The sequence below is a fragment of the Sturnira hondurensis genome, unplaced genomic scaffold (assembly GCF_014824575.4).
Source record: "Sturnira hondurensis isolate 20B ecotype Veracruz unplaced genomic scaffold, ASM1482457v3 Scaffold0023357, whole genome shotgun sequence".
Taxonomy (NCBI): Eukaryota; Metazoa; Chordata; class Mammalia; order Chiroptera; family Phyllostomidae; genus Sturnira; species Sturnira hondurensis.
Window position 1 is genome coordinate 504990 of NW_028095988.1, and position 25856 is coordinate 530845.

A 25856-nucleotide genomic window follows, 5' to 3' on the forward strand; every position below is an offset into this window, starting at 1 on the left:
CGCGTGCGTGTAGTGTACTCTCATTTTTAAAAAAATGGCCAAAACAGCCTATATAAAAAAGACTAGAAAGGAATGTAGCAAAATATACTAGTAACTGCTGTACAGTGATAAAAAATGCTCTTCTTCAGTTTTCAATAAGGAGGGTATATTTCTTTTATAACACCCTTTCAGAGATTGTGCCTCTCTGAACACGGGAGATCTAGAGTATTTAGGTGCATCTTGACTTGAATTTTAGTGATAGACACTAACAAGGTTGTAGCCACTTTTGGCTTTAGCCTAGGGTCCTTCTCCACCTGACCCCACATTTATTTTACCTTAAATGACAGGTTTTTAGAAAGACGAAGGTATTAGAAGGAAAATTGTCTGTGGATCCATAGCACTTTTCAAAGTGTATTCTGGCTGCTGTAACCAGATTTTAAGATGCTTCTGATTTCTCTCTGTGGTTGTCTCAGGCATCCTCCTAGGGGAAGAAAATTCCCACCCTGTCTCTCAAAGCTTCCCAGCTATTTAAGGAACTGGTAGTGCCACTTTATGGAAATCTACATTGGCAAAATTGTCAACTATTAAACCAAAGCATCATTCGTTGACTGAATAAATACGCACAGCAGTTTTCAATATTCTGGTAGTTGGTTTAGGAAACAGAAGGCAAACATTTAATTTGACAGAATGGAATTTAAAAAAAATAATATTTTGGAGTTTTTCTGATCATAATTATTTAGCTTATTCATTGATTAAAGAAAACATATTGAGGCAGAGTGTGGTATCATCAGATTTCATGCTCTAAAGACAGTGTCCTATCTTTAAAAAAAATAATGTGGTAATGAAAATACTCTGTTCTGTTTTCAGTGACTTTCTGGCTGATCAAGCTGCATGTTATATTCAGGCAATACAGTGGATTTTGCACTATTACTATCACGGAGTTCAGTCCTGGAGCTGGTGAGGAAATGTGAAAAGAAAGGTTTTTTAATATTGGTTCATTAGTGTAGTCTCATTTGGAGACTCCTTTGCTTTTATTTCTTTCTATCTTTGGTAGTATTTTTAAAAAGGTACATACAGCCAAGTTTAAGTGAAATGCAGGTAATGTCTCCTTAGATAAAAACACCCTGAGAAGACTGTGGTATAACAATGATGCTTTCAGCCCTGGCAGATGGCCCGTAATAAAAGTCCTTTGTTAATCTAAGGGTTTAAAATTTCTTTATCCTGGTGAATCAAGCCTGACAGACTCTTTATAATTATTGGGTCAGAGTTATTGTTATGTGGGGTTGTTCATTATATTCTTTTTTACATTTCGTGTGTTTGAGAAAATTTTTATCAGGAGTAATTACTGAGGAATGGATTATTTGAATGTTTGGCTGTGAAAGGTAAAGAAGAAAGAAGAAAAGAATTATTTGCTTTTCTGGGAAATAGTAATTTTTCATTTCTCTCAAGCTTCCTATTCCAGCATGTTCCATCTACATTTCCAAACCAACCACCCAAATTAAACCAAAAAATGATGCAGGGAGAGGGAGAGACTTTGAGGTGATGAGATAGCTCATTTTATTTTGCTGTCAGAGTACCTGGGCCTAGGCTTCATTTTAAAGCACCACATAGCAAAACAAAGCAAAGCGACATAATGTGACATTAATTATGATTCCACTTACTGATAGATAGCCTTTAAAAAATCTTTCCTATAACTAACTTTATTCTCAGCATCTTTTGAAGAGTGTTCTAATGTCAAAAATCCTTGATTTGCCTTTTTCAGAGGATGAATGTAAGTTATTGCTGTCATACTACTGGCAGTAAGGCCAAGAATTTAAAAAGCATGTTCTCATATAATCTTCACAGCCATTTAAATTAAGCCTTGTTCTTTGCCTTTCGCAGATGAGGCTCAAAGAGGTTAAATTACCTTTCCAAGGTCACGCACACCACCTTTATGCAAGAATCAAGTCCAAGTCTATCTGATCCCAAAGTCTTTACATTTTCAATTATTCCACATGCCATTCTGCCCCCTGAACTTTTCCATTCATTTCAAATATGCCATAATTGTGGGCCATAAAAGTATTTCTTCATTTTTGGTTATCCTTAGTCAAATATTAAGAATATTGATATTTTTTAAAAATTGTACGTGTGAAGCTTTTTAAAAATACTTATACCTATAGTTAAAGATGGGAAAGTATTAAAAACAAAAATAGTTGTATGACTGATAAATGCTTTAATCCTTATCACAAGCATAATAATACACTAATTCAAATATAAAAGTTCTTAGAGCTGACTAGGAAGATCCAGTGTAAGCTCAGATTCGCTGTTGGCCTTGTCCTCGTGGCAGAGGCCCAGGCTTCCTGAGAGTCTTCTGATTACCTCAGTACTTTGTTCTAAGAACGTATTGATTGGAAAATGCACGCTCAGCATTTTGGGAACTAACCCATTCTGTTATATATGTATTCTTCAGTTACATCGTACATCCCAATTTTGGAAATGTGTGAAGCTATACTTTAAAAATTAAGTAAATACAACATTTGTCTCCATCACATGACCTAAATTTTTCAGGACTACTGATTTCTTATACTCAGTTGGTAGAAGTATGGGTGATGATATTTTCTTTAGAATTATTATTGTGTTATTAAAATATGGAAGCATTCATTAATATTGACCTGTTTCATAATGTCGCCATTTGTTTAAAACTCAGTTTTGTTTTGTAGGTATTACCCTTACCATTATGCACCTTTCCTGTCCGATATCCGCAACATCAGCACACTCAAAATCCATTTTGAACTAGGAAAACCTTTTAAGCCGTTCGAACAGCTTCTTGCTGTACTTCCCGCAGCTAGCAAAAATTTACTTCCTACATGTTACCAGGTGGGTTTTAGAATTAAATGTTTTTATGTTCTTCTTAATATTTGGAAGCCCCTTCTCCAAACCTAGAGACAGAGCACCCAAATTTCTTTAATAGCTAGCCATACTTTTATTTTCAAATACAGTAGTTCTTAAGCCCCTTGAAAAGTTTCTGATTTACAGTGAGCTGTAAATCTTTAAAGATGCACGCAGACTCCGTGGATGGCTCAGAGTGAATGAAGCCTGTTCGTGCTCAGCCTCCACAGATCTGCAGTGTGTCTCTGCACTGATGGAAACAAGCCAAGTCAGGGAAAATCTGGAGCTATCAGCTTTGTCCAGATGTCTGCTTATTTCATTCTTGTTCTCTTACCTTCTACTTATTAGAATAGATACGATTCTCGTAAGTCATTTGTCTCAACCAAAGTAGTACCTCAGTTTATATTTGAGTCTTAAGTATTTCATTTGTCAAACTGGAACGAAAGGCTTTTCTCTGGTTAAAGCATCAGTCTGTTCTGTCGTCTGATCCCAGAAATGAGAGCAGACACATATGCACTTGTGTGCGCCTGTACTTTGTCTCATCTTTCTGAAACTTAACCTGTCCTCCACGCTGGTCCCTTTGGTCACCCTAAGTTTCTTCTGAGGTTTCTTTGATGCTTTTTTTCCTACCTTTAGATATATTAAAGATTGATACACACTTACTGTGAAGCAATACATGTTTTACAGCCACGTCTATTTTGATCTCTGCCCATGGCATACTGGTTATTACTTATTTATTTTATTTTTTTAAATTTTATTTATCTTTAGAGGGGAAGGGAAGGAGAGAGGAAGAGAAACATCAAAGTATGGTTGCTTCTTGTGCATCCCCTGCTGGGAACTGGCCCCTCCCGGGAACTTGCCTGCAACCCAGGCATGTGCCCTGACTGGGAATCGAACTGCAATCGTCTGGTTTGAAGGCCCATGCTCAATCCACTGAGCTACACCAGCCAGGGCCTTATTTTAAATATTACTCTGAGAAATATGCTCTTTTGTTTTCTTAGAAGACATCCTTATGCTTTCATTTTCCACCTCTCTTACAAAATCTCTACTAAAAACATGTCTTATTGGACTTCTTATCTTTGCTGTTAGTATGAAGAGATTCTTGGGTTTTAGGATGTTTTTCTTTTTAAATTATCTTAGGTGGCAGTTTTTATATTACTTATTACTTAATAAAATCAGTTTTTTAGGACATGAAAACAAATTATTAAGGTTAAAAATTAGAAGCCTGTGTAATAAAGTTTGGATGGGAAAACAATTTAAGTGAGTCTTGTAGAGTGAAAAGACAAGGAAAGATAGAAATGATGAAATGAAAATTCAGAGTACAGTTTTGCTATATAACCAGTGGAGGGGTAGAGTGATGAGTAGCAGTGAAGTTGTATCACCAGTGAACATCAAAATATAGCAATTATATTGCAACGTATCTGAGATGTAAAAAATTAGTTTGGCTTTGCTTCGAAATTTTAAACTGTTTGAGGAAATATTGTCAATATATTAAGAAAAAGCTATGTTGATAGTCTTATGTCTGTATTACACTATTGTGTCTTTTCACAGCATTTGATGACCAGTGAGGACTCACCAATTATAGAATATTATCCACCTGATTTTAAAACTGATCTCAATGGGAAACAGCAGGAATGGGAAGCTGTGGTCCTGATACCTTTTATCGAGGAGGTCAGTGCATGAAAGAGTTACATATGCACATATATTCTTAATCAAAGATTATTTCACATACGTTAATAAACTGTGAGTTTAAACCACCATTTATGTTTTGTATTTAATGAGATTTAACTACTCTTTTCTTTAGTATGTGCATCAAAACTTCTAGGTATACTAATTATAAGAAAGCTGGAATGGCTTTACTAATATTAGACAAAGAAGACTTCCTTGATTGATTGACTTTAAAAAGAGAGAGGAAGCGAATGGGGAGAAGAGAGAGATGGAGAGAGACAGAGACACCACACCACCCCGGCCGGCGGTCTAGTCCAGGCCCTCGGTGCATCGGGACAGCTCTCTGGTCTGCTGAGCTGCCCAGCCAGTGCTGACAGTAGACTTCAGAACAGGGAGTGTTACCAGATATCAGAGGGATACTTTATACTGATTAAAAAGTCAGTTTAGTTCATCAGTAAGACATAAAAATTCTAAATATTTATAAACCTGATAACAGCTTCATATACATGAAACAAAACCTGAAAAACTGTCAAAATTGAAATTGATAAAACAAGAAGACAGTGAGGATAAAGACTTAACACTCATTAGTGTTTGTAGGATGCCGCCCCCGACAACTGCAGGGTACACACTCTTCTTAAGTGAATAAGAAACATGTTCCGTGATTATTTGCTGAGATGTAAAATGTTTCAATAAATATAAAAGTGTTGAAGTCATAGAGGTTTTCTGACCACATGGAATTAAATTAAGAATTAATACAAATATCTGGAAGATCTGCAAGCATTTTGAAAGTAAATAACATGCTTCTAAATAACCCATGGATGAAAGAAGAAAGTAAAAGGGAAATTTAAAAACTTTTTGATATGAATAATACTGAAAGCACAACATAACATGATCTGCGATGATCTTTAAAGAAGGGCTTAAAGGGAGATTTGGGTTTCAAATGCTTATACTAGATAAGAAAAATTTTAAAATAAATTATCTAAGCTCCCTACCATAAGAAGCTAGAATAACAATAGCAAATTAAAGTCAAAGGAACATGAAGAAATAGTAATGATAGGAATGGAAATCCATGGAAAATGAATGAAGAACAGAAAAATTAATGAAACCAAAATTCACAAGCAAGGTGTTACAAGAAAATTATATCCAGTACCCTCCTAAAAGTAGATGAAGAACTTTTTACAAAATAGAAACAGATGGGCTTTAGTAATATAGTAGAAGGATAATTCTCATCACCAAATAGGGTTTATTTTAGAAATACAAGGTTGATTTACAAAGTGATTTACCTCATGATCAATATTTAATATCCAGTTTTAATAGACATGGACTAAGAGAAAACTTCCTCAGTCAAATAAAGGACATCCAAAAAAGCCTGCTAACAACATACTTAAACGGTAAACATTTCCTCTATAAAGTTAAGGATAGGATAAGGATGCCCATTCTAAACTCTCTTTTCTAGTACTATACCAGAAGTTCATTGCAGTAATTCAAGGGAAAGAAATAAAGGCATGCAGATTAGAGAGAAAGAAGTAAAATTGTCTTTATTTGCATGTGAGATTTTCCTATATATAGAAAATTTCAAGGAATCTTCAAAAATACTATAACTAGTCAGTAAATTTAGCGAGGTCACAGGATATAAAATTTGTAGAAAATTCAGTTGTGTTTCTATATACTAGCAACAAACAATTGGAAATGCAAAATGTTTAAATTCTACATAACTATAAATTTAACATGTGTAAACCCTTTGCACTGAAAACTAAATAATGTTGGTGGGGTGAAACCTAAATAAATGGAGGGGCTGTGTGACATTCAAGAAGGAAAAGACTAAATATTGTTAAAATGTAACTTGTTCCCAAATTGTTCTTTGGACTCAACATAATCCCAATGAATATCCCAGCAAATTTTTGTTTGAAAATTGGAAATCTGATTCTAAAGTTTTTATGAGATTGTAAAGAATCTGGAATAACCAAAGCAATCTGTCAGAAAAAAAACTGTATTTAAGACTTTTATGATCTGATTTCATGACTTACCATGAAGCTGTGGTATTCAAGGCAGTATGTTACTTGCATAGCAATAGTCAAATAGATCAGTGGAATAAAGTAGAGTCTGAATATAGAACTACACTTTTCTAGTTAATTCGTTTTCAGTTAAGCACCAAGGTTATTGAATGGATAAATAAAAAACTTTCCAAACAGTTATTGCTGGAATAGCCATCTGTATATGTGGGAAAAAGTTAATTTCGGCCCATAGCTTATACCACACAGAAAACTTAATTCAAAATACACAATAGCTCTAAAAATAAAAACTACAACTGTAAAATTTTTCAGGTAAATGTAGGTGAAAATCTTAGTCAAGACACAGAGTATGTTTACCATAAAAAAAGAATGGAGAAAATGGATTTCATCAAAAAATTTTTAAAAATGCTTTTCAAAAGATGCTGTTAAACAATGATTAGGTAAGCCACACACTGGGAGAAGATATTTGTAAAACATACATGTGCATAGGACTGGTATCCAGGGTTAATATAAACAGCTCTTCTAATTCAATAGTAAGAAGGCAGAGAACCTAATTTTTTAAATGGGCAAAGTATTTGAAGGGCCATTTCACAAACCAAGACATATAAGGTCTGTCCAGAAGATATCCAGCCATGTAATCGGAAACATAGAGACATTTACTGAAGAAGATACAAGATACATTGTACATAGGACAGTGATGCCTCAGCCCCCTACAAAGTAGACAGACACCTTGGACCTCACACAGTTCTAGTCCCCATCAGATGCTGCATAGTATTTTACTGAATCTCATCAATGGTCTGAAATCTCTTCCCTTTCAAAAGCGATTTTAGTTTTGAGAAAAGCCAAAAGCAGCGTGTCAAATCTGAGTTGTAGGGGTCTTAGTCACCTGCGGATTTGATGTTTTGCCCAACACTGCACGAGACGTGATGCTTGGGCAGGCACATTGTCATGATGAAGCTGCCAATCACCAGGTACCCATAGCAGTGGCCTTCTGAATCATCCAAATGGTTTCCTCAGAGGAAACACACACTGATGCAAATTCATTGCTCCACTCACTCAGTCATCTTGGATGCGATGGCCACATAGTACACATGCTTACTCACCGGCATCTACTGCCCCCACTGACTAGTACAGTGAAGTTGTCATTGTTTACTCACTTGTATTTCCAGTCCACTCTCCTTGGCTGCCAGGTTACATTAATGTTGTGCAAACTGTTGTAATTATATCAATGGTGGTTAGACATTTTCTAGACAGACGTCATACAAATAGCCAGTAAGCACATAAAAGAGTGTTTAGCTTGTCATCAGAGAGATTTGTAAAGTATGACCATGTTGAGATAACACTCTCAGAGTGGAGAAAAATTAAAAGATTGAAACACAATACCAAATATTAGAAAGAATGTGGAGCACTTGAAATTTTTATACATTGATGGTGGGAGTATAAAATAGTACTAATGATTTGTGTATCTATGTGGCAGTTTCTTACTGAGTTAAGAATAAAACTACCCTGGAATCCAGCAATTCCATTCTTACATATTTACCAAGAGGGAGAATGAAAAGAAAATGTTCACAAAACCTCTTGTACTAACTGTTCATAGTAATTAAAAATTGCCCAATGCAATGGGCAAATTGTGCTGAATTCAAATAATAAAATACTGCTCAGCAATAAAATAAGTATAGATTGCTGGTAAGTGAAACAGCATAGAAGGACTCAAAAACATTCTAAGCTGAAGAAGCCAGACACACTAGAGCTAATCTTTGCAGAAAGCAGAACAGAGGTGACAAAGTGAATAGTTGGGTGGGGAGGGGAAAAGGATGAACTGGGTGATGAAAATGTTCTATACCTTGGCTCACTTGGGTGTATGCAGTTGTCAAAAGTCATCAGTCTGGAAACTTCAGGTCCGTGTATTTCACTGAATGCAAATTACACCTCAATAAAATAAGTGATATTGGAGAAGAAAATAGGATATAACTAAATACCATTGTCAGTAAAAATTAATTATGGAAATTCAAGTTAGTGTTTATTTTCCAAAAGATTGGGGAATTTTATTGCATATCTTAACAATACCAATGGTATCTTAAAATCAAGAAATTGTGGTACAGTATTATCTATTTTACTCAAAATTCAATTATGGAAATTCAATTTAGTGTTTATTTCCCAAAAGATTGGGGAATTGTATTGCATACCTTAACAATACCAATGGTATCTTAAAATCAAGAAATTATGGTACAGTATTATCTATTTTACTCAAAATTTTTTTCCAGATTTTACTACTTCCTGCCTCTTTTTACAGCCTTCTCTGTAAATGCTTTGAAAGTGGCATAGATAATTATTGGACTAAAAGTCTAGGAGGCCACTCTGGAAAACAGTTCCATAGTTCCTTTTAAAGTTTATCATAGACTTACTATCCAACTCAGCAATCACCTTCTTGAAGTGTGATTTTTAAAATGTATCCTAGAGAAATGAAAACATATGCTCCCAGGAAAACCTGTATGTGAATGTTCAGAACAGCTTGCCTGTAGTAATCCCCAACTGGAGAAAATTCAGATGTCCTTCAGCGACTGAGGGATGGCCAAATCGTAGTACATCCATGTAATGGAGTACTGCTCGGCAGTAATTCTTGATAGAAGCAGTTTGGAGGATGAAAAAATCAATCTCAGAGGGTTGTGTATTACATGATTCCATTTATATAATATTCTTGAAATGACAAAATTATTATAACATGAAACAGCAGTGATTTCTGGGGGTTAGGGTTGGGGATAAGATGTGATTATGAAGGAATCACATGAGGGCCATTTTTATGATGATGTAATAGTTCTATATGCCACTTTGCGTGGTTGCATGAATCCATATGCATGATAAAAACTCCACAGCACTATAGGCACACACTAAAAAGCCACACACAAAAACTAGTGAAATCCGAGTGTTTGTAGTTTAGTTAATAGTATTGTACCAATGTCAGTTCCCTGGATTTTATAAAGTTCTGTGTGTGTGTAGGAAAGGGGAACGGTGGGTGAAAGGCACATGGGGTTGCTTAGGGCTAATTCTGCAACTTCTTGTGAATCTTTGTTTTCTGCCACTGCATGCAAGGCTGTGATAAAAATACTTGTGTATTTATGTATCCTTTTTGTTTGTGTGTTTGTTTATGCATTGTTATATATTAAAATTATATTTTTATAAAGTAAATTCCAAAAATGTATTGCTTGGTTACTGGGAACGTTCAAGAACACTGGTCTAACTCACATCAGCAATATTTCAGTGCCCACTTCTCAGCTTCTCCAGTCCTGAGTAATATTGCCTCCCTTAATGACAAAGAATGTCATTTTTTATTATTCAAATTTGGTTTTCCCTGACCTTTAATTTGAGTATATTTTTATCTGTTTGCCCTTTGCAGTTTCTGTACTGAGTATTGTATATTGCCTGTTATATCCTCTACCTCATTTTCTTTTTTTTGATTTCTAGCAATTTTTTGTATTGGGTTGGGCAAAAGTTTGTTTAGTTTGTTTCATATGCTGGCTCTAGTAGTGCTTCGTTGTCTTTAACGCCATTCAGAATCATTTTGTTACATTGTATCGTGACACCTGTCTTATCAGTAGTCATTTCTTAAAAACTTATCAAAAGTAGTGAATTTTTGTGCAGTCATTTTAATAGTGAAGATGCAAGAAGATCTGTAACATTTTTGGCATGTTATGCTTTCTTGTTTCAAGAAAGATAAACACATAACTGAAATGTAAAAAAAGATTTGTGCAGTGTATGGAGAAGGTACTGTGACTGATTGAATGTGTCAGAAGTAGTTTGCCAAGTTTCTTGGTGCTATTAATACTTTGGCCAAATAATTCTTTGCTGGGACTGTTTTATGCACTGGAGGATGTTTAGCAGCACCCCTGGCCTCTACCCACTAGAAGCCAATAGTGGGAGATAGCCGACATACTCAAAATATCCAAATCAATAGTTACTGGTGGGAATAAAAAAACCATGCAGACTCTTTGGCCAGCCCAGTATGGTAGTAGTATTCTTTCCCAAATGTGGCATTTGTCTCCTGTTTTGTGTATGATGTCTTTTGTGACTTTTTTTTTACATTTCAAAATGTCTTTTCCCTTAAGACTGTTCAGGTTTTTTGGTCTTAAATAAGAATTTATCACTCCAGATTATCAATACTCCCAGCTTTTCTTTGAATACTGTTGTTGTTTTATTACTCTTTTTTGTTACTCTGATGCTTTTGTATATGGTGTGAAGTGGAGAGTATATGTGCTTTTTTCCCCTCAGCTGCCTAGCTAGTTATGACAACAGCAGTGCTTAAATGGTCAGATACTGTGATCTTGACACCAGTTCGTATTGGTTTTTGAACTCTTTTGTTTTTCTGGCCTATGGTTCTCTTGTTGTATCAGTACGAAATGTTTTGATTATAGTAGCTTTGTGAAAAATGATAGAAACTGGTAAGACAAGTCCCCAGTTACTTTTGCAGTTCACACATTCCTTCTTCCATGTGAACAGTCACATCATTTTGTCCTTAAAAGTAGTTTAAACCATTGCAATTCAGATTGGAATTATGTTAAATGTAAAATAATTTGGGAAAATAAATATCGCTGTACCATTGCAGAATTTATAAGGTAAGAGACTAATGCTCTATGAATTATGATAAATTATAATGATGAATTCACACTTAAAATTTGATTCTCTGCTGTTCTTGTGCACTCTTTACTGTCTACTGTTAGAGTAATAGGATCAGGGGAATTTGCAGAGGCAAGTGATAATCTAACAATATTCCAGTCCTTCGAAACAATGAATACTAGCCCATTAGTTTGTCATGTGATGAAATGGAAAATAATTCCATTAGTTAAGATTTTTGTTTTTCAAGAACACAATTCTGTATACTGAAGGGAAAAGATTTATTCTGGATGTTGAAATTACAGAATTTTTATACCTTTAACCTCTATTCAATCTTCCCATTCAGAAGCGATTGTTGGAAGCCATGGAGACATGTAACCACGCCCTCACAGAAAGAGAGAGGAAGAGAAACCAACATAGTGAGTGCTTAATGTGCTGGCACGATGCGAGCACAGAGTTCACCTACCCCTCTCCATGGCCAGAGAGGTTCCCTGCCGTAGAGCGGTGTTGCACAAGGTAATGTTACTGGGGAGTTTTTCACAAACTGCAGGGTTCCTCCCCCCATACCAAAAGTAAAAGCTTTATGTATCTCTTTGGAGAATTAACAATGATTTATAATAGTTACAGTCAATTTATAGTAAGTTGCATCCAACTTGCCAGGGACTGTAGCATCTCTCTCTCCCAGTCGTTTGTGTAGTTTGGTCAGATTTGCTTTGGTCAGGTTCTGCCTCTCTCTCTCCATGTTCCGTTAAGTTTCTAAAAGTTTTTTCCTCCTTGATGTGTATCTGTGTTATTCTTCAAAAGGCTGTGTGAAGTTTTGTTTCCATTGCCAGTTTCTGCTCCCAGCATTTTTGGACATGCCATAACTTTTGGGTAGCCACCCAAATAGAAAGAAGAAAAAGAGCTCCTCATTTTCTTACCTCCTCAAACCCACTTCTCTGTCTTCCTCCTTAAAATGTCATCCTTATTTTTTCTCTTCTCTTTTCTTCCTGCCAATAATGTATTTTGTTAGATGGCTGTTGAGTTTCAGATAAAGTAAACATCTCTCAGTGATTTTTTTTTTAAAGCAAAGAGAAAGATGAATAGACACATTCTAAAACACATTATAAAATGCTATTTTTCATTCTGGGTTTTGGAAGATGGAGGATATGGAGATTTATGATATACTTAACATGACCCTTTATTTTTAAAATTAATTATATACAGTTTTGTTTATATATATAGTTTGTATCAAGTATTGTTTTGTTTTAAATGAATGGGGAAAACTTCCATTCAGTGACTTGCAGCCATGGTTGTGTCTGCACCAGTAACAAGAGAGGGTCTGGATTGTCCTGCTCTCTGTTTTCTTTGTTTGTGAGGGTGAGTTGTCATTGCCTTGTTTATAAGCAAGATGAGTCTTGCAAAATATTCACAGGAATGCTGAAAAACTGTGATTGCTTATAATGTGTGAATTTTAAATGCTTTGATTTATTTTTTAGGTATAAAACAATATCATTAGATGCTTGGCATGTAGACATAAGCAAGAACAAAATAACCAGGGTTGACCAGAAGGCATTATATTTCTGTGGATTTCCTACTTTGAAACACATCAAACACAAAGTCAGTGGCTATTTAGTTCAGAATTTTTAAAAAAATTTATTGAATGGGAAGTGATTAATGGAGAAAGAATTAAAATTCAATTCCCTGAAATTTCTTAAAGTTTTTTTTGAAGAAAAGCGCGGTTCAAGTATTCCAGCAAAGCAGTCGTGGAGAAAACATGATGTTGGAAATCTTAGTGAATGCAGAATCAGATGAACTTGTAAGTATTTTCTTTATTATGTATTTATTAGGTGTTTACTATGCATAAAATTATCCTAACTGCAGCATGTTTAATGAAATAACTACAAATGTAAATAAGGATAAAATAAAGAAACATTTACACCAATAAATGGACATGTATAATTGTGACATAGTGAGAAAAAAATGCTCCAGGGACTTTGAAAAGGAGATGAGCTATGTGAGCTAAGCATACACTTATAGATGAGAATAAGCTTGAATTGGGTGCTAAAAAAAATTTTCTACAAAGAGGAGAAAAGGACAGGAAAGGAAGGTATTATGCCTGAAAGAAAAACATGACCTGGGAATTATTGTCAAAAATAGATGTGCTACATTTTCTTATTCTTTTTAACCTTTTGATGTCTGAAATTTCTCTTAATACTTTTTCTTTTTTCTTTTCAAATAAATGTGATATATTTAAGGAGAAGGAATAGATAAATCTGACTGAAGCAGATGGCTTGTGTTGGGAAATAGTGGAAGATAAGGTTGAAAAACAGTTTGAGGCCAGATTATGCCTGGTACTCCTTGAATACCAGGCTAAGGAGCTTGGACTTTTCCCCCCCCTGGATGTTATCTTCAAATTGGAATTTTCAGGATTAATTTGGTGGCATTATAATAGACTAAATTGCATAAAAGAGAAATGGAAGAAACTGGAAAAGTCTTCAAGGTCGAAGGTTGTGGTTATAGAAGTGTTAGGTAATAAGGGCGTAAACTGTGGAAGTGGTAATAGATCTGGGTCGGCGACTTTCAGCCCTTTCATCCCATGGCACACAGCAACTAATTGCTGAAATTCTGTGTCACACCCAAATATTTTATTTTTGCCAATCTGCCAAAAAATAGGTATAATTTTGATTTCATTCACACTGAGGGTTATTGTGTCGTTTGTTGTCATTTTTTAATTTGACAGTCTAAGGGAAAAGAGGTCAGTGTCCCTGACTAACTGCTCAGATATTGCATGTTTTAAAAATTCTTGCAGCACACCAGTTGAAAATTTCCAATCTAGACGAACAAGACTAAATAAAATTGACATGTTGTAGTCCAAATCTAGGGGTTGAAAAAATTAAGAAAATATTAAATATGACTTTCAGGGTCCAGGATAATTAACTAGAAAATAATTATTGTTTACTGGGTTAAAGAAGTTAAAATAGGAGAGTCCCTGGTTTGAGGAGAGTCCTGCTCTCTGATAAGCAACGATAGAATTATAAGGTGGTAATAGGACCTAAGAGCAGTCCTGCCAGCCTTTCTCCACAGGGGTTCCACGGGGCTTTAAGCCCTAAGGACCTAAGTCATCCATTTGTATATAATAGATTAATTTACCTTCTTTGCAGTTAGAATGGTACATCCTTTATTGAGAAAATAGTCAAATTGCTTACAGTATTCTGATCTTTAGATGAAAAAGTAGAGCTTAGAGGGAGACAGATATATATGGTCCTCAGCAAGGAGGTGATGGCTGAGACCCTGGGGGTCATTTCCCTGAAGAAAAAGAACTCTGAAGCATCAAGAAATACAGTTGTAAAAGTTGGGAAAGGAATGGTAAACATGACATAGTGTTCAGGCAGGTAAGAGAACAATTCCCAAATAAGTAGCATCACAGACTCATGGAGTGGATGCTGCATATAATTCAAGAATAAAAACTAAAACAAAGTCTGAATTTGTCCTTTAGGCACCGTTGTTGACTTTTGGGAGTTCTATTCTAATAGGTTGGTGGAGGCTGAAGTCCAATTCCTAAGGATTAGTCTTGGACCATGTAGGTGGAAAGTAGAGGCAGCAGGCATTAAGACCTTGGTTAAGATGTTTTTTATTTAAAAGAAGGCTAGAAACAAAACTGTAGGTAGAGACTAGAATATCCATCAAGCAAAATTCACATGGAAGAGGGGGAAGGGTAGTGGCAAAAGGAGGCGGATATTAAAGGTACTACAGGGGTAAGGGGTGTTTGCTGATAACAAGACCCCGTGAGGGGTAAGGAGGGATTTTTATCTAGGGCTGAAACAAAAGGGTTAATCTAGGAAAGAAGGAGCACTTCTCCTTCAAAAACTAAAGGAAAGATTGGGAGAATGAAGTTAGAAATAAATATATAGAAAGAAGAGAACAGGATAATTAATGGAGCCTAGTTCTAATGTTGAAACTTCTTTCATCTATCAGAATAGTCATTCTGTTGTATGACTACATTCTGTTCACATCAAGTAATTAAGTTACCACCAAAAACTCTAAAAAGAGCCCTCTCTAATTGTTAAAGAAATATTTGCTAATAATAATTAAGCTTAATAAACAGGAAAAATGAATGAAAATTTGTGTTTGAACTTCAGTTTCTACCATGGAGTTGTTATCTAGCCAATAGTAATAAAAATGTTAATTTTTTAAACTAATTTTTACTTAAATGTTATTTCATATAGCCCTGGCCAGCATGGCTCAGTTGGTTGGAATGTTGTCCCATAACCAAAGGGTCCCGGGTTTGATTCCCGGTCAGGGCACGGGCCCAGGTTACAGACTTGATCCCTTGTTGGGACACATGCAGGAGGCAGCCAATCAGTGTTTCTCACATTGATGTGTCTGTCTCTCTGTCTGTCTGTCTCTCTCTCTCTCCCTCCCTCTCTCTCTCTCCCTCCCTCCCTCCCTCTCTCTCTCTCTCCCTCCCTCTCTCTCTCTCCCTCCCTCCCTCTCTCTCTCTCTCCCTCCCTCTCTCTCTCTCCCTCCCCCCCTCTCTCTCCCTCTCCCCTTTCCCCTTTCTCTCAAATGAGAATAAAGTAAACCTTTAAAAATGTGCCCTGGCTAGTGTAGCTCAGTGGATTGAGTGCGGGCTGTGAACCAAAGGGTTGCCAGTTCAGTTCCCAGTCAGGGCACATGCTTGGATTGCAGGCCAGATCCCCAGTTGGGGCCATGTGAGAGGCAACCACACATTGATGTTTCTCTCTCTCTCTTCCTCCCTCCCATCCCCTCACTCTAAAAATAAATAAAATCTTTTAAATAATACATATTATTTCATATAGAATATTTATGCCATTGTATAGTGTACCAAAGCTTTTGTGTGTATTATTTTATCCTCAAATAAACACTGTGAAGTAGATATTATTCCTTTGTCTTATTAAAGAAATCTGAGACTCAGTGGGGTTGAAAGAGTCACCTAAGAAGCTATGGCTGAAAACAGGTAGAACCCACATTTGGATCCCAGATTCCTACCTATAAGGCTAGTGTTCTTACTTCATTATACCAACCACTAAGTGGAAAGAAATCAGATTTCTTAGGTTCTGTTTTATACTGTTTGATTATTTGATAGGAAACAATGAATAATAATAGCTCTTTTCTAGATGTTTCCCCTGCTTTTAAAAAATTAATTTCCATAAGAAAAATAAACAAGATAATCATGAAAATAATGGAATCATAGAATTTTATAGCTGGATGGAATTTTGTAAAAACTAATCCAACTTACTAATTTTACAAATTAAAAAACTTAAATGGACATTGAAAAGGGGACTTTCACTCAACTAGTGAGCAGCAGAACTAGGAACTTCAGGTTCTTGCCAAACACTATTTCTGCGAATGTTGGCTATTATTTATGGACATTGATACATTGTAGGTCAGTGATTTTCTGTTTGGTTTTACTAAAACTTATTTTCTCCCCAAGTAATTTCATTCACAATTTAAATCAGTGGACCACTCTACTAAACAACAGCCAGGGCTGGTGAGAAAATGAATGAGAGGCAAGATCCCTAATGTCATGTACTTGGAAATCGGTCATACTGCCAGTCAAATAAGAGGAGGCTGGCAGAGGGGAAGGTGCATTTGGCTAACTTTTACACGTTCGTACTAAATTGAAGGGTGAAGAAAGGTGTGCGGGTAAAAACAATTGAAAAATAATTGTTTAGAAAAGGAAAGGAAAATTTAAAATCTAAAAAAATCCCAGAAATGCTGGAGAATGTACTAGAAAGAAAAGAGTACTTAGCTATTCAGGTACAACTTAAAGAAGAGAAAACTTAACTGAGCTTCAGTGGATGCAATAATTACGTTGTAGTAACACTGAGAAAAGCAGCAGAGCTGAGAACTATTGGGAAACGGGTATTATAGGGAATAATTGACTTGAGTGAGCATGCTATATGTTTTAATTATTTACGTAGAGTTTTTTTTTAAGGTTTTAAATACATAGTTATAAACACAAGCCAGGTTTTAATTATATAATATTGTTTCTTTAAAATTTTCTCCTGGTCCTGAAATATGAATGAATTTCTCTGCTTTTGCTTTAAGAGTGTAGAAAATGTAGCTTCAGCAGTGCTTGGAAAGTCTGTCTTTGTTAATTGGCCTCATCTTGAAGAAGCTAGAGTTGTTGGTGTGTCAGATGGAGAAACCAAGTAAGATTTGATTTATAATTTTTTAAAATTTATATTTGCTTTGCTACTTAATAGCTTTTACAGATATATTTTAATTGATATCATTATTATAAAAATATTCATACTGTATAGTGATAATGAAAGTTCTCTAATCACACTACTTGAAGTTTAACCATTGTTGACAGTTTATTGTACCCCTCTTGAGATATTTTAGGTATATATATTATTTTTTGTCTTCTTTTCCTTTTAATAGCTTGGAAGTTCTATAGCCTAATTCTTATCTACCAGTCATCATTATATTATTTAGCATCTATATTTGTCTTAGTGATAAGAATTAATAGATATATGTAACCTTACCTTTACTCTATCCCTTCCGGGTTTCTTTTAAATGATAAATTTTTAAAAACATTATTTAAAAATTTAAAAAATATTTTATATAAGTTCACAGTCATTTTATCTATGATTATTTAGACAAGTTATTCTTTTTCTTTTATTTTTATTTCATGTAGGCTTGGTCTGATTTCTTGTTTTATATTCATGTCTCTAGAATTTTCTGAAGTAACTTTTTTCAGAGAAAATGAAGGAATGTTATGTTTTCTAAGTTATTACATGTCCAGGAGATGTGTTTTGTTTTCTTCCCACATAAGATTAGAATTATAGAGGCCCAGTTATTTTTCCTCAGATCTGTACAAACATATCTTAATTATGTCCTGTCATGTAATTTTCTTGATGAGAATTTAATAACAGTATGAATTTTTCCTTTGTGGGTATCTGCTGTTTTGTACGAAATTGTGAGGATTCTTTTTAATCATTAGAATTCAGTCCCCCTGCCTTTTTGATGCAGTCAGTTTGATTTGTTTTTTCTGTAATGGATCACGCTTTTAGGTTTAAGCACGCTTCACATAGCCCGAGATTCCTAAGATTTTCATCTGTGTTTCAAACAGCTTTATAGTTTTTGCTCTTCTTACATTTAAACCCATGAACTGTTGTGAATTAATTTTTCTGTAGTATGAGGTTTAGATCAAGGTTCATACATTGATTGGCCTGTGAAGATTCAGTTGCTCCAGCATTGTTCGTTGAAAAGGCTGTTCTTTCATACGATTGCTTTTACACCTTTCTCAAAATCAGTTGAGCACTGAATGATTTCACTTATATCTGGAATCTGAAGAACAAAATAAGTGAACAAGAAAACAAAAAGAGATGCATAGGTTCATAGAACGAACTGATGGTTGCCAGATGGGAGAGAGGTTGGGGACTGGGGAAATAGTTGAACAGATTAAGAAATACAGATTGGCAGTCTCAGAATAGTCACGGGGATGTAGAGTACAGTATAGGAAATATAGTCAGTAATGTTGTAATAACTGTGTATGATAATGCCAGGTGGGTATTAGACTTATCAGGGCATCACTTTGTAAATTATATAAATGTCTAATCACTATGCTCTGCACCCAAAACTAATATAATAATATTGAATGTCAACTGTAATTAAAAGATTTTTAAAATTAGTTGAGTTGAGGGCATTTGTGTTGGTCTGCTCTGAGTTCTCCATTCTGTTCCATTGACCTGTGTGTCTGTTTTGTGCCAGCGCCACACTGTGCTTGCTTATTACTGGGCTGTGTAGTAAGTCTTACTCTTAAGGAGAGTTACTCCATTCACCTTATTTTTATTTTTCAAAATTCTTTTAGCTTTTTCGTTCTTCAGCTTTCCATATAAATTTTAGAACAAATTGTTGTATATCTACAAAAATTGTGGAGAGATTTTGATAGGAATTGAACTAAACCTATACATTAATTTGGGGGGATTTGACATCTTTACTCTGTTGAGTCTTCTGACTCAGTGGATCTGTTTATCATTGTTTTGTTTTTCAGCATACACATCCTGTATGCGTTTTGTTAGATTTATATATCAGTATTTAAATTAGTTTGGAGCAGCTACAGATTGTATGATGTTTTAAATTTCACTTTCCCCAGCTAGTATGTAGAAATACAGTTGATTTCTCTACGTTGATTTACTTTCTAAAGAAAGTTTTGGCTGAACTTAGTTCCCGGCCTTTTTTCTTAAAGGGTGCAAGCCAGTCATTGTGTAGAATTCTGGATTTGCTTCGTCTTTTCCTCTTAGTGTCATTTAAGTGGGTCCTCCCTCCCACGTATTTCCTGTAACTGGAGCCAGTACAGTGGCTTGTAGAATCCAGTTAATCTTTATATTTTTGCAATATATGTTAGTTTAGTTTCTTAAGAAAGAATAGTAATTTGTTTTCAAATTTGGATTGAAATAGTTTTACAAGATCTTGCTCTGAAATTTATATTACATTTTTTTAAAAAGGAGGCTTTTTTTTTTGCTGTTATGCCATATAGAAATCTCTAACTTTGAAGACTTAACACTGCTAGAACTCTATTAAACCACAGATTTTGAGGTAATATAATTTTTATTTTAATTTTTAAGGTTTTACTTGGAAGAACCTCCAGGAACGCAGAAGCTCTATTTGGGAAGAACTGCTCCACCATCTAAAGTGGTTCATCTTGGGGACAAAGAACAGTCCAACTGGACCAAAGAAGTACAGGGGATTTCGGAACAGTGAGTGTCATGAAAAGGATTTACCATTATAGAACTAGAGTGGGATCTAATGTACTCTTCCTCTAACTTATTTTACACTTACCATAGTAATCTCTCTGTATACTGACTACATCTTCATTTTGTGTTCTAAAGAAAGTAATGACTTGTAGTTTAAAATAATAATGGTGAGCAGCAGATATAGTTCATCTTGCCCAGCTCATCACTAAAATACTTTATTATGTATTGAAATAAAAGAAAGAAAAAAAGAAAGAAAAGATGTGATTGCTTAATACTAGGAATAACAGTTAATACTGTTGCCTATATCTGAGAGTTATGTGCTACTATCCATAAGGCCATTGAATTGCTTGGTCACACATAAGTAATGAAACTAGGAGGGAAGACTATTCTTTGTTCCCATCCTCTCTCCTTACCTACCCCCCTACACCCATGCCCCATACTCCCCTGAATCCAGACATGTAACGTCTGTACCAACCAAATAACCAAGAGGGTAACCTTCCTCAGAATGCTCGATTTCACAATCACCAAAGTGTGTTGTGTCCCATAATCCCACCCTAACAGTATCTTTCTTCCTTTGTCCAAACGCTAGGGTTTCCTAAATCAAAACAGAACAATAGAGACTCACAGTGGCACATGAAATGGTGTTATAAATGTATAGCCACTGACCTTCCTGTTTAAACTGTAATAGCATCCATTGAGAAATGGGGAATTAAAGGAGATACCTCTTCTACAATTATGGAGCTAATACTAGGCTATAATATCCTTATTTAAAGATGAATAAACAGGGAAAAATCGTAAAACACCATAAAAAACCATCTACTCTAAATGAAGGAGATAAATGCAGCAGCTCTTGGGGTAGAGGTAGAACGTATTTTTGCCTTCCAACAATGTAAGTCAGACACCCTGTTACAGCTCATATCTTTCTGAATTTATTTATAGCTTATTAACAAAATCATCGTAATAAATTTATCTGATGACCTTAACAACTCTTTTTAATTTTTAAAAAAGATTATATTTATTTATGTTTAGAGAGAGGGGAAGGGGGGGAAAGGGAGAGAAACAGTGATGTGAGAGAAAAACATCAGTGGGAGAGAGAAACGTTAATCGGTTGCCTCTCAAGAAAGCCCCTACCAGGCACTGCACATGCAACCCAAGCACGTGCCCTGACCAGGGACTGAAGGAATCAAACCGGCAGCCCTTCACTTTGCAGGATGGTGTCCAGCCACAGCTGAGCCCACTGGTCAGGGTAAGAACTCTTTTTTTAGATGGTGTGTTCCATAGGGTAGAGAACACATCTGTTTTTGTCACCACTCTGCTCTCATTTTCTGACTGGTGTCTAAGCAGTAAATATTTGTTTGAATGAAATAGAGATTGTTATAGTTAAGACTTTTAATTGGAAAAAACAGTCTTCAGAATAATGTGGGTTTCCAGGGGTGTCCCACCTGTAGTAATCCCTGTGGATCGTGGGCCACATGCAGCTGAGGATGGACTATGAATGAGGCCCAACACAAAATTGTGAATTTACTTAAAACATTATGAGATTTTTTTGTGTGTATATTGAATATGTGACCCAAGACAACAATTCTTCTTCTAGTATGGCTCAGAGACACCAAAAGGTTGGACACCCCTGGTTAGACATTTGTTTATATATTCAACACCGATTTATTGATACCTACTAACTGAATAAAATTCCACAGTCCCTACACTCATGAAACTTATGGCTACTAGATGGCAGATGGATGTTGATGTCTTGTGTGATTTTTTGATGAAACTGCGACTGATTGCTCTGATGGAGCAGTGCTCTGAGACCATAGAGTACAAGTGATTGGCCTCACTAGGGGAGAGTTTGCCCTAGGCATTAGGTAAAGAGTGAAAAAGCAGCATGTTTCAGGATGAGGGAAAAGTTACATGCAAAGTTCTTTGGCAAAAGGAAAAGCAGTGTGTGTATGATGGCCGATGTGGCTGGAGTGTTGGGATCAAGACGGCACGGTGTTGAGGATGATGATGCAGGGGAGTGAAAGAGGCAAGCTGAGAGGTAGAAGAAAACCCAGGAGATTTACATGTTGTATTATGGAGATCAAAGAAAAATCATGTTTTAGAAATAAGGGACTATGTCATGTAAAATGTTACGGAGAGGTTAAGCAAGAGCTATTCTGGTTGAGCGAATGGTCTTGGTCTTGTTCGCACAAGAGAATGAATTCTAGTACCTGCTAGTTCGAGATCTCTTGCCAGCGAAGAAGGATAGACAAGACTCCGTAGATTCATGAGCACTCAGGCTTATTTATTCTGGGCATCCTCTTAAACTGCTTTTCTTTAACTGTATTTCTGCCTCATATTGTTTCACATTTTGTCTTCTCCTGTCACACTTCTCAAGCTCTTTGTAGTCTGTCTTCCAAGGTGAAAATCACAGGACTACCATTGTTGTGCCCCTGAGGGTTTACCTCACTTATTTATGATTTAGCAAATTATGTCAGTAAAATGGTCTCTCAAATTATGTCAGAGGTGATGGTCTTAGTTCCAGCGAGTAGGGATAATGCTTGTACAAATCATTCTTAGCTCTAAGACTTCTAGAGCAAGAATGCAGAAGCGATTACTTACCTCAGTTTCATCTTCATGTATCTTATTCTCCTAAATTCAGCACATCCTTTTTCTGTGAACATGAGACAAGAAATACTTCCAATTACCAAATTGCGTGGTTTTATTTTTAGAAACCTTCAAATTATGCACTTACGATAGCCTGATAAATTTCTGTATTCCAGTGGAACGGATTTTCTTTCTTCTGAAAAGGTACCAATGAGATAATTTGAAGATAGGATTTAGGATAGGTGATAGCTGAAGAAGGATATAGAATTGCATGGTGTTGTTTTTGGTTTATTCAGGGAGATTCAGTCATGTTTGAAAACAAATGACAAGAGAGGTACAACATTTAAAAGGAGGGAAAACAGTACATTTGAAGACGAAATGAGACCTAGTCTTAAAGAAGATGGGATAGAACTATTGGTGGGCTTCTAATGTGATTGCTCTGTCTTTTGATAGTAGAGCTGAGCTGATCAATCATATGTCTAGAAAAAGCAGGTAGTTAGATTTAACCAGCACTGGATTTTGCCAGATGGGCACAATGGAAAGATGAAGAGGCAAGGAAGTTTAGGATACTAACAGGAATGTTACTGGAATGGAGGACAGTGGCATCTAAGTGGGGTAGAAAGAGAAATGAGGAAAGTAGAGGGTTAATAACTTGGGAGAAAGTGTTAAGGATGGGTGGACTAGAGATCCTAAATTAAAACAGAGTGGTTGAACAAGCAAGTTAGATGGAGAAGTTTTAGACAAGGTATTTGAGTGATTTTGGAGGGGAAAGTGTAGTGGGTGTTTTCATGACCCAAGTCATCACCAAGGGAAGAGATGACTGAAGTAAGTAGGATGGAGGAGAGAGTTATTGGAGACGGGGAGGTTGTGGAACTGCTGTGGTCTTGGGTAGATCATATATGTAATCATGGAGTCACAAAAGAGTAGTTACTGTTCAGGGTTTGAATGTCACATGGGGCCGTTAGGAGAACACCCCTGCTGCGGTCCAGCCACAGCAGGGTCCAGGGGTCCCTGAAAGGTGGGTAAGGTGTTGGTGATGGGTAACAGACAACAACACACCTCAAAGGACAGTGAAGCTCTGTTCCATTTATTGCAAGTACAAGCAGGTTTTTATATTTTCATTTTTGGTAGTGATTAACATTTGCAGGTGCCTAGCATGATCAGTTAAGCAGAAAAAATCAGTACAAAGGTAACCAGGAAAAGTATGAAAGTTCCCATAGATTCAGTTATATTAAACAAAGATTGTTTTGACCAGGAGAGCCATAAATCAGACAATTAGAAGTAGCTGTATGTACAGAGTTTGAATGTCTTAATGTTTATTAAAGTTTCTCAGAATTTGTCATGGGGCAAAAGGATACGCTAGATTGAGTAGAGGTAATAGGAAATTTGTTATAAGGCCTTTGTGATGTCTAACTTAGCTATCTATCCTTTTCTGTCTAAAATGTTTCTCTGTGTACTATAAACTCTGACTCCCCAGTTTCTACATGCTTAATAGCTAACCAGCTTCTCTTATTTCTTTGGCTGTCTAATTGATATATATTCCTATTCAAGGTAAAGGAGGGGCTGTTACTCCAACAACTTTTAGACATTCAGGGACTTTGTTCTCTGGTGAAGAAATTATTTTGTACAACTTCATTGGAATTATGCTAATCAATGAACCTGAAATACGGGTGTCTAACAATCCCACCACCTTTTGATCACCAAAACAAACATGTAAGGAGAGACAGACAGGAAATCCAGCCACAGTTGCCTCTGCCTTGCAGATGCATCTCAACTGTCTCGACCTTGTCAAGGGACAGTTGCTGGTTGGCTCCCGACATGCCACCACTATCTCCTGGCCCTCACGTATGCGGTTTGAAAACAACCATGAAGAGGACACCACTTGAAAGAGCTACACAGGAAGTGTTGATACCTTCATTGAAGAAGGTGGATATTGAGGATATTATGGAGTGAAAAGATTTAAGAATTAAAGAACAGAAGACTGGGAGAAGGGAACAAGGGGATACTTTATGGGATATTATGGAGAAGCTGGTGATGCACTTAGAGGGTAGTTTGTAGGAAGTGCTTAAACCCTGCACTTCAAACAAGAGGTGGAGCAACATAAAAAATTGAGTTATCAGAAGACTGGTGGTAAACACGGAAACTATCAAAAGTGTTTATTTCAAGTACTAATTCTCATTTTAGATATGAGAAAGTTATAAGATAGCTTGTTTATAATTTGGAAATTTGGGGGAAATATGAAATTAAACTTTTTAGAAGTTTAATTCAAAAGTAACCATTGATTGGAATATAAAGCAAGGTTTCTAACTTGCAAATTACTGACCAGGAAAAAGTCAAATGAAAAAACGAATATAGGAATCTTCTGGCCAAGATGGTGGCGTAGGGAGATGGTATATTTGTCTGCTCTCACAACCACATCAAAATTACAGTCAAACTACAGAACAGTCATTGGCGAGGCCCTGAGGTCCAGCTGAACAAAAGTCCTGTAGTTAAGGGTATACGTAAGCAGCCACATTGAGACTGGTAGGAGGAATGGAGGTGCAGAGCAGGCTGGTCCCACTCCCACATATGGTGGTTAGAAATCAGGAGAGAGATCTTGGCAGTGGAGGTTCCTCCTGAAGAACAAGGGGTCCCGTCCCCATACCACCAGCTCACGTCCCAGTGCCAGGAAAGAAGTTCCCGTAACTTCTGGCTATGAAATCCAGCAGGAATTGAGGCTAAGACTGACAGAGGGCTGCTGGAATTACAAGCACTCTTCTTAAAGGGCTCACATGTGGACTTACCTAGACTTACAGGCAGGAACTGAATTGTCCAGGTTCAGGGTGAGGGCGAGAGATATAGCCCAGACAGAATTGCTGGCAGAAGCCACGGTGCCTTTCCCGAGCCCTTCCCCTGCATCTCAGGCAGGCTTCATATCTGGGTCTCCATCAACCTGGCTCCTGCTGCTCGTCCTGCTTGGGTGATTCCCTTAGACCCTGCCCCACTCAGCTTGCAGGCCCACCCAAGCTGCTTCCAGTGGCTTTTCCATATAAATGCCCTGTCTTGACTCATGCTTCAGACTTTCCTAAAATCTATCAGGGGTTCATAAACCCCAAGCAAGCATCAGCTGGCCTTGGCGTGCCCCATACCTCTTGCTAAGCAGATCCAAGCCTGGCATTAGTAGCAGCTGTCCTAAGCTGTCAGCTAGCCTCTTGTAGTCACCTCCAAGCTTAGCGCAAATGGCAGTGATCTGTAGATCACGTTGTAGCTAATACCAGGAGGCCTTGGTCAGGGCTCAGGCAGTGGCTAACCTTGGTCTGCACCTCCCAAGAGGCCCCAGAACCAACATACCTGGTGGCAAACTCCTCCACTGTAGTCACAGCAGTCCCTCCTAACTGATGGGCCTGAGGGTCAACACCTCCCACCGACATTCCAACAGTAATCAAGACTC

At 36.6% G+C, this 25856-nt stretch overlaps 1 protein-coding gene and 1 long non-coding RNA gene across 5 annotated transcripts in view; both read left to right on the plus strand.

The window, feature by feature from the left end:
• XRN1 (5'-3' exoribonuclease 1) overlaps positions 1–25856 on the plus strand; it is a 164586-nt gene that overhangs the window by 44126 nt on the left and 94604 nt on the right. For all 4 annotated transcript variants that reach the window (XR_005065238.1, XM_037037720.1, XM_037037721.1 and 1 more), the window contains exons 13-20: positions 847–936; positions 2679–2835; positions 4399–4518; positions 11482–11651; positions 12614–12734; positions 12835–12933; positions 17190–17293; positions 19715–19846. Coding sequence is in view for 3 of the 4 variants with exons in the window: in XM_037037720.1 (XP_036893615.1) it covers positions 847–936; positions 2679–2835; positions 4399–4518; positions 11482–11651; positions 12614–12734; positions 12835–12933; positions 17190–17293; positions 19715–19846 (993 nt within the window). In the remaining variant the exon portion in view is untranslated. The remainder of the gene's footprint in view (positions 1–846; positions 937–2678; positions 2836–4398; positions 4519–11481; positions 11652–12613; positions 12735–12834; positions 12934–17189; positions 17294–19714; positions 19847–25856) is intronic.
• On the plus strand, positions 21948–24239 carry LOC118980975 (uncharacterized). The gene is made up of 3 exons (XR_005065239.1): positions 21948–21961; positions 23064–23069; positions 24020–24239. It is a non-coding gene; the product is annotated as an uncharacterized LOC118980975 (long non-coding RNA).